Here is a 16,289-nt window from a genome sequence, read left to right on the forward strand (position 1 = left end):
GCTTTCAGGAAAGGGCTTTGTTTGTTTGTTTTGTTTTATTTACTTATTTCTTTTTGGCTGAACTAGGTCTTCATTGCAGTGTGCAGGCTTCTCATTGCATGGCTTCTCTTGTTGACGAGAACAGGCTCTAAGCACACGGGCTTAGTTGCTCTGCAGCAAGTGGGATCTTCCCAAACCAGGAATTGAATCCACGCCCCTTTCATTGGCAGGTGGATTCTTAACCACTGGACCACCAGGAAAGTCTGGCTAACTGTATTTAGATTATTTTTTTTCTGCCTGGGACCTTGGCCTCATGGAAATGCACTCACCCATTTTCTTTGGGTCCTTGAGTTCCCTCTCTTAGATTATCTCTGTGGCTTTATTTCCCTGCTCAAAGATTCCCTAGAATCTTCCTGTTTGATAATACATTGACACAAATTCCAGTACACATGTGTCTGGGAGACTTCAGAGTTTATGCATCTCCATTCAGTCAGTACCCAAGTTTTTCTTACCCTTTCAGTCAGCTCAGTTCAGTTGCTCAGTTGTGTCCAACTCATTGTGACCCCAAGGACTACACCATGCAAGGCCTCCTTGTCCATCACCAACCCCCAGAGCTTGCTAAACTCATGTCCATCTAGTTGGTGATGCCATCCAACCATCTCATCCTCTGTCTTCCCCTTCTCCTCCTGCCTTCAATCTTTCCCAGCATCAGGGTTTTTTCCAGTGAGTCAGTTCTTCACATTAAGTGGCCAAAGTATTGGAGTTTCAGCTTTAGCATCAGTCGTTCCAGTGAATATTCAGGACTGATTTCCTTTAGGATGGACTAGTTGGATCTCCTTGCACTCCAAGGGACTCTCAAAGAGTTGTCTCTAACACTACAGTTCAAAAGCATCATTTCTTCAGCGCTCAGCTTTCTTTATGGTCCAGCTCTCACATCCATACATAACTACTGGAAAAACCATAGCATTGACTAGACAGGTCTTTGCTGGAAAAGTAATGTCTCTACTTTTTAATATGCTGTCTAGGTTGGTCATAGCTTTTCTTCCAAGGAGCAAGTGTCTTTTAATTTCATTGCTGCAGTCACCATCTGCAGTGATTTTGGAGCCCAAGAAAATAAAATCTGTTACTGTTTCCATTGTTTCCCCATCTATTTGCCATGAAGTGATGGGACCAGATGCCATGATCTACGTTTTTTGAATGTTGAGTTTTAAGCCAGCTTTTTCTCTCTCCTCTTTCACTTTCATCAAGAGGCTCTCTAGTTCCTCTTCAGTTTCTGCCATAGGGTGGTGTCATCTGGGTATCAGCTTATTGGTATTGCTCCTGGCAATCTTGATTTCAGCTTGTGCTTCATTCAGCCCAGCATTTCGTATTATATATGAAATATTATATACTCTGCATATAAGTTAAATAAGCAGGGTCACAATATACAGCCTTGACATACTCCTTTCCCAATTTGGAACCAGTCTGTTGTTCCATGTCCAGTTCTAACTGTTGCTTCTTGACCTGCATACAGATTTCTCAGGAGGCAGGTCAGGTGGTCTGGTATTCCCATCTCTTTAAGAATTTTCCACAGTTTATTATGATCCACATAGTCAAAGGCTTTGGTGTAATCAATAAAGCAGAGGTAGATGGAACTGTCTTGTTTCTCCTATGATCCAAAGCATGTGGGCAGTTTGGTCTCTTGTTCCTCTGCCTTTTCTAAATCCAGCTTGTACATCTGGAAGTTCATCGTTCACATACTGTTGAAGCCTGGCTTGGAGAAATTTAAGTATTACTTTGCTAGTGTGAGATGAGTGAAATTGTGTGGTAGTTTGAACATTCTTTGACATTGCCCTTCTTTGGGATTGGAATGAAAACTGACCTTTTACAGTCCTGTGGCCACTGCTGAGTTGTCCAAATTTGCTGGCATGTAGAGTGCAGCACTTTCACAGCGTCATCTTTTAGGATTTGAAATGGCTCAATTGGAATTCCATCACCTCCACTAGCTTTGTTCATAGTGATGCTTCCTAAGGCCCACTTGACTTCACATTCCAGGATGTCTGGCTCTAGGTGAGTGACCACACCATCGTGGTTATTTGGGTCATGACAATCTTTTTGTATAGTTCTGTGTAGTCTTGCCACCTCTTCTTAATATCTTCTACTTCTGTTAGATCCATACCATTTCTGTCCTTTATTGTGCCCATTTTTGCATGAAATTTCCCTTGGTATCTCTAATTTTCTTGAAGAGATCACTAGTCTTTCCCATTCTATTGTTTTCCTCTATTTCTTTGCATTGATCACTGAGGAAGGCTTTCTTATCTCTCCATGCTATTCTTTGGAACTCTGCATTCAGATGAATGTATCTTTCCTTTTCTCATTTGCCTTTAGCTTCTCTTCCTTTCTCAGCTATTTGTAAGGCCTCCTCTGACAACCATTTTGCCTTTCTTTTCCTTGGGGATGGTCTTGATCCCTGCCTCCTGTATCATGTCAGGAACATCTGTCCATAATTCTTCAGGCACTCTATCAGATCTTATCCCTTGAATCTATTTGTCACTTCCACTGTATAAACGTAAGGGATTTGCTGTATGTAGGTCATACCTGAATGGTGTAGTGGTTTTCCCTACTTTCTTCAATTTAGGTCTGAATTTTACAGTAAGGAGTTCATGATCTGAGCCACAATAGGCTCCTGGTCTTTTCACTAACTGTATAGAGCTTCTCCATCTTTGGGTGCAAAGAATATATTCAATCTGATTTTGGTATCGAAAATCTGGTGATGTCCATGTGTAGAGTTTTCTCTTGTGTTGTTGGAAGAGGGTGTTTGCTATGACCAGTGTGTTCTCTTGGTAAAACTCTGTTAGCCTTTTCCCTGCTTCATTTTGTACTCCAAGGCCAAAGTTGCCTGTTACTCCAGGTATCTCTTGACTTCCAATTTTTCCATTCCAGTCCCCTCTGATGAAAAGAACATCTTTTTTGGGTGTTAGTTCTAGAAGGTCTTGTAGGTCTTCATAGAACTGTTCAACTTCAGCTTCTTCAGCAGTACTGGTTGGGGCATAGAGACTGTGATATTGAATGGTTTGCCTTGGAAACAAACAGAGATCATCCTGTCGTTTTTTGAGATTGCATCCAAGTACTGCATTTCAGACTCTTTTGTTGACTATGAGGGCCACTCCATTTCTTCTAAGGGATTCTTGCCCACAGTAGTAGATGTAATGATAATCTGAATTAAATTCACCCATTCCAGTCCATTTTTGTTCACTCTTGCCATCTCCTGTTTGACCACTTCTAATTTACCTTGATTCATGGACCTAACATTCCAGGTTCCTATGCAATATTGCTCTTTAGTATCTCCTATTTCTGTTCCATTTTCTAAACATGGTTAAACATCCCTTCACCTGCACCCCCTCCCCACAAAAAACTCCAGTACTATAAACATGGTGAATCAACTTTTAAAATGTTCTTAATTATGAAACTTAAAAAAAAGAGATTTAAAAATTATTTAAATATGTTAATTCACTGATTTCCTTTTTTCACAAGTATATTTCAACAAATAATGAGGCTACTACAGGGTTATGACCACCCCCTATTCTCCCCCACGCAGTCTTTAATTTCTAGGGTTTCAACAACACTCTTCTGGTGAAACATGGCCACTCAGACAATAGTCAAGGTCACAGAGAGCTATTTATATTGATATTGATGGTTCTTTAATTTCACCTCTGCACCTCATCAAAAGCCAGCCAGTTTGATGAACTATTTCTGACTAGCTTGTTCATGAGATAGCAGTGGTTTTCAACTCTGGGTGCATATCAGAATCTCCTGGGGAGCTTTTAAAAAGTTACCAATACTCTGACTTTATCACAGTCCTCCTGATGCAGAGCTGCTGTGGGTGTGAACCACATCCTGTGGGTGATTCTGAGGTGCAGCTGAGCTGAGGAGCCGGCCAGGGACATCCTGTACATTCTATGAATTTACCACTGTTTGATCCAGCACCTGGAGCTTCTTCCTTTCGAAAACCACACGGGGGTGGAAATCTTCCTAAGTCCCGATCAAAGCAAATCATTTATTCTATTTTTATTCAACTGTTTTGTTCTTTTAACTTTTTGGTACTTGGTGAACCTCTTACATTGTGGCACTAATTCTGTAACTGAAGTTCTCTCTGATGTGCTTCAGCAAATCTATTATTAGATCAGGAATTTCTTGCCAGGTACACCGCTTAAATTCTCCTTTGAGAATCCTAACTTCTGACTTGTATCTGGCCTCCCATACCTACGGCGACCTGTCCTCTTCACCTGACCATCTTGCCATTTTGTGAAATACATTTTCCCCCATATAATGGATATTACAGATGGCTACCCAGAATCCATTTCCCTTCTCCTTCTCACAGAGCCCTGTCCAGCTTGGGGGTACCTCATTCCTCACCCAATGGGTGTAATGCCATTCCTCATGCCAGTGATTGGTTCAGGAGTCCAGTCCTAAGCTGGTCAGCACAGAGCACTCCTGGCCATAATGATCAACCCATGTGACTAATGAAGGCTACTATTGTGGGGTGGGAGGTGGGGAGGGCGACAGACACTTAATGGGAGGTTCTGGGAAAGAAGGGTCCCTGTACCAAGAAGCAAGCTACCAGAAATGATGTTCTTTCTCCTTCTGGTCATAATGATAGTCAAAGGTAAAACCTAGAACTATGAATACTATACCCACTTTGTTGCTGCAAAGGGAGCCAGTCTGAGGATAAAGCTGACCTTCAGAGGAGGGCATAGCTGAGGAAAACATGGAAAAATGGAAACACAGCCATTGGACTAAATCGTCCCTGAAGCTTTCCCTACATCTGGGTGGTCCCAATAAGTTACCTCCTTGCAGAAGCCAAGAGAGTTGGATTTGCTCTTACTTGAGCTGAAACCAAGCTTCCCAGGTGGTGCAGTGGTAAAGAATCTACCTGCTAATGCAGGAGACGCAGATGTGGGTTCAATCTCTGGTTCGGGAAGACCCCCTGAAGTAGGAAATGACAATTTGCTCCAGTATTCTTGCCTGGAAAATTCCATGGACAGAGGAGCCTGGCGGACTACAGTCCATGGGGTCCACGGAGTCGGACACAACTGAGCACGCACACACAGCCTAAACCACTGAACCCACTGTACCTGGTGAAATCCCTCATTACTCCAGTAGGACAATGTGATGACTTCTAACATCTGTGCTTTATGATCCCTTGGCACACAATTATAACCAGTGTTGAGGAAGCTTCTTAAAGATATTCTCTAAATTTCCTCTACAGATATTAGTTTTTTCCCAAAAAATCTTTATTGTTAAGAATTTCAAACATTCAGAACTGTTGAAGACCTCTAAACCTACCATCTAGGTTCACATTTTGCCATGTTTGTTTCATCTATTTCTAATCTATTTATCTACCTACATACTTATATCTTACAGAATCATTTGAAAGTGAGTTTGAATATTTTGACACTTCATCTTTAAATACTTAACTTTAGCATAAGAGTCGGACACGACTGATCGACTTCACTTTGACTTTTTCATTTTCATGCATTGGAGAAGGAAATGGCAACCCACTCCAGTGTTCTTGCCTAGAGAATCCCAGGGATGGGGGAGCCTGGTGGGCTGCTGTCTATGAGGTCGCACAGGGTCGGACACAGCTGAAGCGACTTAGCAGCAGCAGCAGCATGTCTCGTAAGCACCAGCAAACTATGAAAATTTACTGTTTTTAATTTCATCTAAAATCTAGCCTATTTGTCCTCAAAATTATCTTTTGTAGCCCTTAAACAAATTTTTTTTAAATTTATTTTTGCTGCACTGTGTCTTTATTGCTGCATGTGGATTTTCTCTAGTTTTGGCGAGCAGGGGCCACTCTTCGTCGTGGTGTGGAGGCCTCTCACTGTGGTGGCTTCCCTGGATGCCGAGCACATGCTCCAGAGTGTGGGCTTCAGTAGTCGTGGCACACAGGCTTAGTTGCTCTGCAGCACGTGGGATATTCCTGGACCAGGGATCGAACTCATGTTCCCTGCATTGGCAGGTGGATCTTAACCACTGGACAACCCGGGAAGCCCTGTAGTATTTTTTATTTTTTCACACTAAGATTCAATCAAGGTTTGCTCATTGCATTTGTAAGTTTACCTTTTACTACTTGTTTTCATAACGATTGCTCTCATTTTTAAAAAATCATGCTTTCAGTCTATAACACTAAATGCCACTGTGGCAAATTCTTTGGCCTTCCCTTTCTGAAACAATATTCAGCTTGATTGATTATATTCCCCATTTTATAGTGGTTCCCTTGGTTCCCTCCTGCATCAGTTCTACTTACTACTCAGATATAATTTTCACAGGGCAGCATCCTTATTTGAATGTCAGATCTTCCTTACAGTAAAGTTCATTAATAAATGTAGAAAGAATGATGAAAATGGAAAATTACCATATGGTAAATACCATAGTTATAACTGTTATAGGCAAGAACCACTGATGGATATTAAAATTCATGGATGAAAGTATGATAAGGAAAAGGATATTTGCATGGTCTGAAAGTATCTCCCACAAGACACTTATTAATTGCAAAGGAAAAAAATAGTAAGTTCACAGGAACAAACCTTGTAGACAGCACTTTAACCGAGTGATCAAAGTTGACATCACCAACAATAAAACACTGACCTCATGGGCCCTCTGATATGACGCACTGTGACAGGCACAGCATTTGTAACCTCAATCTAACCATGAGAAAACATCAGACAATCCCAAACTGAGGTATATTCTACAAAATAAATGGCCAAAACTCTTCCAAAGTGTCAAAGTCAGAAAGATGGAGGAGCTGCCTAGGTTGGAAGATTTAGGAAGCATGACATTTAAATGCAGTGTGGGTTCCTGGACTAGATTCTGGCCCCGTGGGGCCTGGACATTAGTAGGACAAAGGGCCCAATACAAATAACATCTGTAAATTATTTAATAGTATTACATAGATATTAACATTATGGTTTTGATCACTGTATTACAGTTAATTAATACATTAGTTTTTGGGGAAGCTGCATGAAGGGTATATAGATTCTCTGTGTACTATTTTTGAAAAATTTTTGTAAATCCAAAATTATTTAAAAAAGAAACACTGGACTTCCAAGGTGGTCCAGTGGTTGGGAACCCACCTGTCAAGGCAGGGGACACGGGTTCCATCCATGCTCTGGGAAGACCCCACACACCTCAAGAGCAATGAGGCCCATGGACCGCAACTACTGAGCTTATGCTCTAAGCCCACGTGCCATGACTACTGAAGCCCTCACACCTAGAGCGAGGGCTCTGCAACAAGAGCAGCCACTGCGATGAAAAGCCAGTGCACCGCAACGAAGAGCAGCACCTGCCCACTGCAATAGAGAAAAGCCCGGGTAAAGAAGACCCAGTGCAGCCAAAAATAAATAAATAAACTTAGTAAGAAACAAAAAAGGCTCTTCAGTTAATTTATAAGTTTCTCTTCTAGGATTAGTGAGCTTGACCTAATCAAACCAAAGACTTAAGAAACAGAACTAAAAATATATATTTATATCTCTCTTATGAACATAACCATTGTTGATTCTTACCTGAGAGCCTCTGTCCTCTCACAAATACACTCCCGTTTCTACTCAGCTTTGATTTGGAGTCTGATCCAGAACGTCCCAGGTTAAATATTGATTTCCACTTCTTGGATTTACTGGAGAGCTTTCTTCTAAAAGAGCCAAGCCACAGCGGGTAAGTTGGGTAACTAGCCATTTCAATGGGACTCTGAACTATAGAAGGAATATCCCAAACATGTTCTTAGTTATGAATGATTCTGACATGGCAAGAAATTCTTTTAAAAAATCCAAGCTGAGCCTGACTCTCACCCTGTCCAAGGATGCCCTTGATGACCAAGCCAGGTTTTCATGAGTCAGAGTGAAGGATCACATTTTTCAGAGGTGCTATTAAAAGCAGGAAAGTGAAACTGGCTTAATCATGTTTGACTCTTTGTGACCCCATGGACTGTAGCCCACCAGGCTCCTCAGGCAATGGAATTCTCCAGGCCAGAATACTGGAGTGGGTTGCCATTTCCTCCTCCAGGGGATCTTCCTGACCCAAGGACTGAACCCAGGCCTCCCACACTGAAGGCAGATTCTTTACCATTTGAGCCACGAGGGAAGCCCATTAAAAGCAGGGGTTGGCAGCAAACAGAGGCAGGGGTTGGTGCGAGACTCAGAGGTCACAAGCAACCACAGTTCTGGGAATTCTGGTAGAAATTCTGATGAACACTTTTCTCCTGGGTTTTCAAAGACATCTATTTCTTACGGGAGTAAACACTAAAGACCAGAGACCTCAGTCCTTTTTTGCTCCCTGCACTGCAGCCACACTTCTGGGACATACACAGATGAGGAGAAGGCTAGGGAAGACTTCAGTGGGCTGGACAGGGGGTGGATGAGAGAGCAACTTAGAAGACAGCCTGGCCCCGGAGAGCTGCAGACTGCTGGGTGTGGTCAGTGGCCACGGCAGAGAAACGCAGAGGGTGGCCAGTGTCTCTGGCTTTGTCTCTTATTTCCCTGATGAAGCAGGGATAGTTGAGTGCTAGACTGAAAATGAAGAAAGTAGGGAAAACCACTACACCATTCAGGTATGACCTAAAGCAAATCCCTTACGATTATACAGCAGAAGTGAGAAATAGATTCAAGGGATAAGATATGATAGACGGAGTGCCTGAAGAATTACGGATGGAGGTTCGTGACATTGTTCAGGAGGCAGGGAGCAAGACCACCCCCAATAAAAAGAACTGCAAAAAGGCAGAATGGTTGTGTGAGGAGGCCTTACAAATAGCAGTGAAAAGAAGAGAAGCAAAAGGCAAAGGAGAAAAGGAAAGATATGCCCATTTGAATGCAGAGTTCCAAAGAATAGCATGGAGAGATAAGAAAGCCTTCCTCAGTGATCAATGCAAAGAAACAGAGGAAAACAATAGAATGGGAAAGACTAGCAATCTCTTCAAGAAAATTTGAGATACCAAGGGAACATTTCATGCAAAGATGGGCACAATAAAGGACAGAAATGGTATGGACCTAACAGAAGCAGAAGATATTAAGAGGTGGCAAGACTACACAGAAGAACTATACAAAAAAGATCTTCATAACCCAGATAATCACAACGGTGTGAGGCTTCACCTAGAGCCAGACATCCTGGAATGTGAAGTCACATGGGCCTTAGGAAGCATCACTACAAACAAAGCTAGTGGAGGTGATGGAATTCCAGTTGAGCTATTTCAAATGCTAAAAATGATGTTGTGAAAGTGCTACACTCAATATGCCAGCAAATATGGAAAACACAGCAGAGGCCACAGGACTGGAAGAGGTCAGTTTTCATTCTAATCCCAAAGAAAGGCAATACCAAAGAATCTTCAAACTACCACACAATTGCACTCATCTCACACACTAGCAAAGTAATACTGAAAAATTCTCCAAGCCAGGCTTCAGCAATACATGAACTGTGAACTTCCGGATGTTCAAGCTGGATTTAGAAAAGGCAGAGGAACCAGAGATCAAATTATCATCATCTGTTGGATCATCGAAAACGCAAAAGAGTTCCAGAAAAACATCTGCTGCTGCTTTATTGACTATGCCAAAGCCTTTGACTGTGTGGATCGCAACAAACTGAAAAATTCTTCAAGAGATGGGAATAACAGACCACCTGACCTGCCTCCTGAGAAATCTGTATGCAGGTCAGGAGCAAGTTAGAACTGGATATGGGACAACAGACTGGTTCCAAATAGGAAAAGGAGTATGTCAAGGCTGTATATTGTCACCCTGCTTATTTAACTTCTATGCAGAGTACATCATGAGAAACACTGGGCTGGATGAAGCACAATATGAAATCAAGATTGCTGGGAGAAATATCAATAACCTCAGATATGCAGATGACACCACCCTTACGGAAGAAAGCAAAGAACTAAAGAGCCTCTAGATGAAAGTGAAAGAGGAGAGTGAAAAAGTTGGCTTAAAACCCAGCTTTCAGAAAACTAAGATCTTGGGATCTGGCCCCATCACTTCATGGCAAATAGATGGGGAAACAGTGGAAACAGTGGCTGACTTTATTTTTCTGGGTTCCAAAATCACTGCAGATGGTGACTGCAGCCATGAAATTAAAAGACGCTTACTCCTTGGAAGGAAAGTTATGACCAACCTAGATAGCATATTAAAAAGCAGAAACATTACTTTATCAACAAAGGTCTGTCTAGTCAAAGCTATGGTTTTTCCAGTAGTCATGCATGGATGTGAGAGTTGGACTATAAAGAAAGCTGAGCGCCAAAGAATTGATGCTTTTGAACTGTGGTGTTGGAGAAGACTCTTGAGAGTCCCTTGGACAGCAAGGAGATCCAACCAGTCCATCCTAATGGAAATCAGTCCTGAATATTCATTGGAAGGACTGATGCTGAAGCTGAAACTCCAATACTTTGGCCACCTGATGTGAAGAGCTGACTCATTTGAAAAGACCCTGATGCTGGGAAAGATGCTGGGAGAGAAGGGGACGATAGAGGATGAGATGGTTGGATGGCATCACCAACTTAATGGACATGAGTTTGAGTAAGCTTCAGGAGTTGGTGATGGACAGGGAGGCCTGGCGTGCTGCAGTCCACGGGGTCACAAAGAGTCAGACACGACTGAGCGCCTGAACTGAACTGAACTCAGATGGGGCCCAGAGGACCTGCTGCCACCAGAGGTCACCACAGAGGCCTTGCCGGGCTCTGGCTGGCCTAGCCATTATATTTCATAAAGTTCTGGGATGAAACCCTGGCACCTGTGGGCTCCACAGAGGACGTCTTCTCCACAGGGTTCTCAAAGAACACATGCTTCTACCATCAGCGATAGACCTGCAGTGCTTCGTGGTTTCTGTCGGATCTAGCCTAATGTCGTCAAGCACTTGGCCTTGAGCCTATACCTTGAGGCATGGTGCACCCCAGGTGTGGCTGACAGCACAGGGAAGGTATACTTGATTGTCCTTCAGAGCTATCCTTCTTCCTGATCCCTGGATAAAAGTGTCATCCTCCAGGGATTTGGGGGGAGGGGCAGTGCCAGGAAATGGAGTGTTTCCTGCCAGGTGAGATCCAGTCACCCTTCCCAGGCACCTAGCGCGCTCTCCCTCCCCAGAGGGAAATAGCTGTGCCATCATGTGGAGGACACTGACGAGAGGTCTGAGGGTTCTACTTTTACACCTCCTTTCACTGACCAAACAGCAAGGATGATACTCTGCAACAAAAAGATTGCCTTCCGGCTCCTCCACTTACTGTCTGCCTAGAATTTAGGACTCTTGCTTCCATAACCGAGGAATGTGTGGAGACCAGGGTTACAACAGAAGAAATGAAAAGGAGAGTGAGGAAAGACATGAGTGAAAATGGTGTTTGTTTTGTTTTTGCAGGGAAGGGAAGGCTCTGACAGGTAAGAGAGGAGGAACAGAAGCCAGGATGCATGTCCTCAAGCGCCGTGTCCTCAAGAGTTTTCAGCCCAGAGTGGTGCTTTGTCAACTTGTCCTCCGTCCATCGCCACGCCTTTTATAATGTGCCATGAAGGCGCAGGGTGGGAGGAGGCAGCAAATTTTTCTGTTTAGCAACTTTCCTTTTGAAAACATCAAGGCTATTTTGTCTAAGCTAGGAAATAAGGGATTTTAGTTATGATTCTTGACACCTATGAGCCCTATCCCCACCATAGTACTAGGGATCTCTGGTGGGAGATCAAGGTCTCAAAGACTTTGGGGCAGTGAGGGAATGCACATTGGTGGATGTCGTGGCATCAGTTCCCATCTCTTCTGGAAGGCCGCCTTACCCCCCAAACCAGATCACAACCCCAGCCCATGCTGCCATTATAGCCGAGACTCTAACCACTTCCTCCTCTGTCCCCTGCCACCCAAACATCTCCCAGAATTTGAAAGAAGGCCACTTACTTGTTGTCTGGTAACTCAAGGACAGTGTGGAAGAGGGTGCCCATGGGAGGGACAATCTCGGGCAGGCTATTCTCTCTTCTTTCCTTCCTGGCAGGATGATTAGTAGCCAGGCTCCGGGCCTGAGCTTCCTCCAGACTCACCAACTTCATGGGCAGGGAGAGGGCGGGCAGAGTCAGGCTCTTCATGATAGGCCGGTTTTCTGTAAAGAGAAGAGAAGAGCTCATAGACCTCCTGGGAGTGGATCTGTTCACCAGTTCCAGCCAGATGCCTGCAGCCACAGCTCCTCCATTCCTGACCTCCTGGCAGGGGCTTCTCTTGGGCATAGTGGGGTCTGTGGCAAAGACTACATATAGGAATGTGATAGCAATCCAGGCCAGCCCAGCCAGAGGGCACACAGAGGCTTCAGAAGGTAACCTGCATTCCTGTACTTTTCAGAGACAGACTATTCATTCATTCACGCAACAACATATTGAGCACTTCATGTGTGCCAGAGTAACAGCTAAGGGTATTTGCCCCTGGGTACTGCCTAGTCCTTCGGTCAGGTGAGAATGTGTGTTCAGCCACAGAGGAGGTCTCACTCAGCTAGGGTGGGGATGAGATTACCCCTTCTCTTGGCAACCCACTCCAGTACTCTTGCCTAGAAAATCCCATGGACAGAGGAGCCTGGTAGGCTGCAGTCCATGGGGTCTCGAAGAATCGGACACGACTGAACGACTTCACTTTCACTTTTCACTTTCATGCATTGGAGAAGGGAATGGCAACCCACTCCAGTGTTCTTGCCTGGAGAATCCCAGGGACGGCAGAGCCTGGTAGGCTGCCGTCTATGGGGTTGCAGAGAGTCGGACATGACTGAAGTGACTTAGCAGCAGCTGCAGCTGGAAAACATGGCCTCTAAGGCAATTTAAGGTTGGAGGTCCATACAGTCAAAGCTATGGGTTTTTCCAGTAGTCATATACAGATATGAGAGCTGGATCATAAATAAGGCTGAGGGCTGAAGAATGCTTTTGAACTGTGGTGCTAGAGAAGGCTCTTGAGAGTCCCTTGGACTGCAAGGAGATCAAACCAGCCAATCCTAAAGGAAATCAGCCCTGAATATTCATTGGAAGGACTGATGCTGAAGCTAAAGCTCCAATACTCTGGCCACCTGATGTGAAGAGCCGACTCATTGGAAAAGACCCTGATGCTGGGAAAGAGTGAGGGCAGGAAGAGAAGGGGGCAGCAGAGGGTGAGACAGTTAAATAAATAGTATCGCTGACTCAATAGACATGAATATAAGCAAACTCTAGGAGATGGTGAAGGATAGGGCAGCCTGCCATGCAGTCCATGGGGTCATAAAGAGTTTGCTACGAATGACTTAGTGACTGAACAACGACAACAAATGACTTATTCCATTTTGTGTAAACGTTCAGTATGGTACCAAAGTCAATAAGAATTCAGAACATTTAAGGGGAATGCACTGAATAATATGTATTAGAGGCAGTCAAGAGTTAAAGGCTCAGAGGAAACTAAATTTCAATATGTGGGACAAAAGCTGATTAAGGCAATGGTCATAAAAAAGACAGGCATTTCCAGGGTGGAATTAGGAACACCCTTAACACTAACAGTCATGGGTGGAATTTGCTGTCAAGAAGAACATTTCCCAAAGTCATAATTCTCTACAATGGTTTATTTATTTGTTTTCCTATTTTTTTTTTTTTTTTTTCCCTCCCAGAGGCATCACTGGGTAAGGAAAAAGCACAGGCTGGAAAATTTAGGTTCCATGTTCAGTCCTACCAGTTGCTAAGCTTTTCTGGTTCTCCGGTTCTTCATGTATAAAATAAGGTTGATAACTTTAGGATGGTTGTTGTGATAAGGCAATCAGATGATATGTGTGGAGGGCCCGCCATAGTTCCTGGCATACAGTAAGTCCCCAGTGAATTACTGGTTGATTCAAAAGGATGAATGAATGAAAGCATACTATTTCTCATTCCCAGGTGGTGCTAGTGGTAAAGAACCCACTGGAGACATAAGAGTTGTGGGTTCAATCCCTGGATTGGGAAGATCCCCTGGAGAAGGCAATGGCAGCCCATTCCAGTATTCTTGCCTGAAGGATCCCATGGACAGAGAAGCCTGGCAAGCTACAGTCCATGGGGTCGCAAAGAGTCAGACAAGACTGAAGAAACTTAGCACAAAATGCAAGGTAAAATAAAGATATAAAAAACGTCAGCCATTCCTAGGTATATAGTCAAGACAATTAAAAACACACGTTCACACAGAAACTTGTACATGACTGTTCACAGCAGCATTGTAATAACCAAAAAGCAGAAACAACCCAAATGTCCATCAACTGATAAGTGGATACATAAAATATGGTATATCCATACAATAGAATATCATTCAGCTATTAAAAAAATGAAATGCTGATCTATGAGAACATGTGCTAAGTGAAAGAAGTAGGTCATTAAAAGCCATGTATTGTATGATCCCCCTTATATGAAATGTGCAAAAGAAGCAAAATCCATAGAAACAGGAAGCAGATGACTGGTTGCCAGACTCTGGTGGGAAGGGAGGACAAAATGTGGAGTGACTATTTTACTGGGTATGGGGTTTCTTTCTGGAGTGATGAAAACATCCTGGAATTAGACAGTGGTGATGGTTGAACAATTCTGTGAATACACTAAAAACCACTGAAATGCACACTATAAAATGATTAAAGCGGTGAATTTTATGGTATGTGAATTTTAAAAGAAAGATCATAAACCACATAGAGGACAGGATGGGGGTAAGAATTATTATACCAGGAATCAAAATTTGATATTAATTGCAATTGATTACTTTGATGGTTATAATTGATTTTCCCAAGCTTATTAGCCAAGCTAGAAAAGAATGCTTTGATCAGCTCATACAAATATTTTGAAGATATAGTTCTAACACACACTGGTTCTTGAGGTATGGACCCTAGCCAGTAGCAGCAGCAGCATCACCTGGAAACTTGTAAGAAACACAGATTTTCAGCAGCACTCCAGACAAGCTGAATCAGAAATTCTGGGTATGAGGTCCAGTAAACTGTGTTTCAACAAGCCTTCCCAGTCATGTGATGTATGCTAATGCTGGAAATTGTACCCTCACACAAATGGTAGTTATCAGGTTTACTGATCAGCTGGATTTTTTATTTTTACAAATTAGGCTCATATGAGTTTGAGCAGCATAAACCAATACCAATGCATTCCTGGGGTTCATTATGTTATCATGAGGACTGGAACATCATGAATTGCATCTCATTACATCCAACCTGGAACAGCTAACTGTTTCTCACATATAGTGGGTTTCAATGCTAGCTAGTCTCTACATACATGCACCCACAAACACACACCCACTGCAGTATGCCCACTGTCCAGGGCAGGGCAGAACAAAGCAAGTGCTCAAGAAACGCTTGCAAGAAAGACAAATACTATATGATACCACTTACACGTGGAATCTAAAAAATAGTACAAATGACATTATTTATAAAACAGAAACAGACTCATAGAGATAGAAAACAAACTTATGGTTACCTAAGGGGAAGTGGAGGAGGGATAAACCGGGAATATGGTATTACACAGATACACACTACCATATGTAAAATAGACAATAAGGATTCAGGGTGTAGCACAGAGAACTACATTCAATATCTTATAATAAACTATAATGGGAAAGAACCAAAAAAAGAATACAGGTGTGTGTATATGTGTAAATGGAACAAACACAATATTGTAAATCAATTATATTTCAATTTAAAAAAGAAATGCTTGCAAAGAGAAGGCGTTCTGAATATAAATACAAGCATGAACAGGATGCTTCTTAACTCACTCACTTAAGCCTTCTGCAATATCATACTGGAAGTAAAAATAAAAGCTAATAGTTGGGGGGATATTGCCAGTGCCGCTAGATAACAACTGGAAGAGTTTAAGAACTCACTAAAAATAACAGAACAGTATTCAAAGTCACCACACCATGTTCATGGGATAGGCCATGTATGCAACTGATCAGAAACATACTAGAGCCACATCTGCACACACCACACCTTTGCCGCATAGCCACACACGTACATACACATGATCCTCAGACACTGACACACAGTGTTGTCAGCCGACACACATAGCTGACACTGAGAGCTAGATCCCAGCCCACTCGAACTTATTCTCGGATCCCGTGCCTCGGGCAAAGAAGTGGATGCCAGGAGGAGTCATTACCATCATTCTCCAGTGACCCGGGGGTACCGTTGTTAAAGATTTGATCCACATGATTCAGTATGAATTCAATCACCACCTGCTGGACCCGGACTGCGAGGAAGGCTGCATCTCCATTGCAACCAGTGGCTTCAATTTCTTTAGATCTGAACCGCAGAAGAAACACATTCAGTGAATGAGTCTGCCCTACCTACTGAAGCCTAAGTGGGG

At 43.1% G+C, this 16,289-nt stretch overlaps 1 protein-coding gene across 3 annotated transcripts in view; it reads right to left on the reverse strand.

Moving 5' to 3' along the window:
• Nucleotides 1–16,289, reverse strand: part of ARHGAP31 (Rho GTPase activating protein 31) — a 128,441-nt gene that overhangs the window by 21,943 nt on the left and 90,209 nt on the right. For all 3 annotated transcript variants that reach the window (XM_086404540.1, XM_086404560.1, XM_086404550.1), the window contains exons 6-8: nucleotides 16,083–16,225; nucleotides 11,872–12,070; nucleotides 7,524–7,648 (exon numbers count right to left, since the gene is read on the reverse strand). In XM_086404540.1, the coding sequence (XP_086260666.1) occupies nucleotides 7,524–7,648; nucleotides 11,872–12,070; nucleotides 16,083–16,225 (467 nt within the window). The remainder of the gene's footprint in view (nucleotides 1–7,523; nucleotides 7,649–11,871; nucleotides 12,071–16,082; nucleotides 16,226–16,289) is intronic.

The sequence above is a fragment of the Bos grunniens genome, chromosome 1, assembly GCF_055505025.1.
Source record: "Bos grunniens cultivar Pamir isolate PY7600 chromosome 1, Bosgru_T2T1.0, whole genome shotgun sequence".
NCBI classification, from domain to species: domain Eukaryota; kingdom Metazoa; phylum Chordata; class Mammalia; order Artiodactyla; family Bovidae; genus Bos; species Bos grunniens.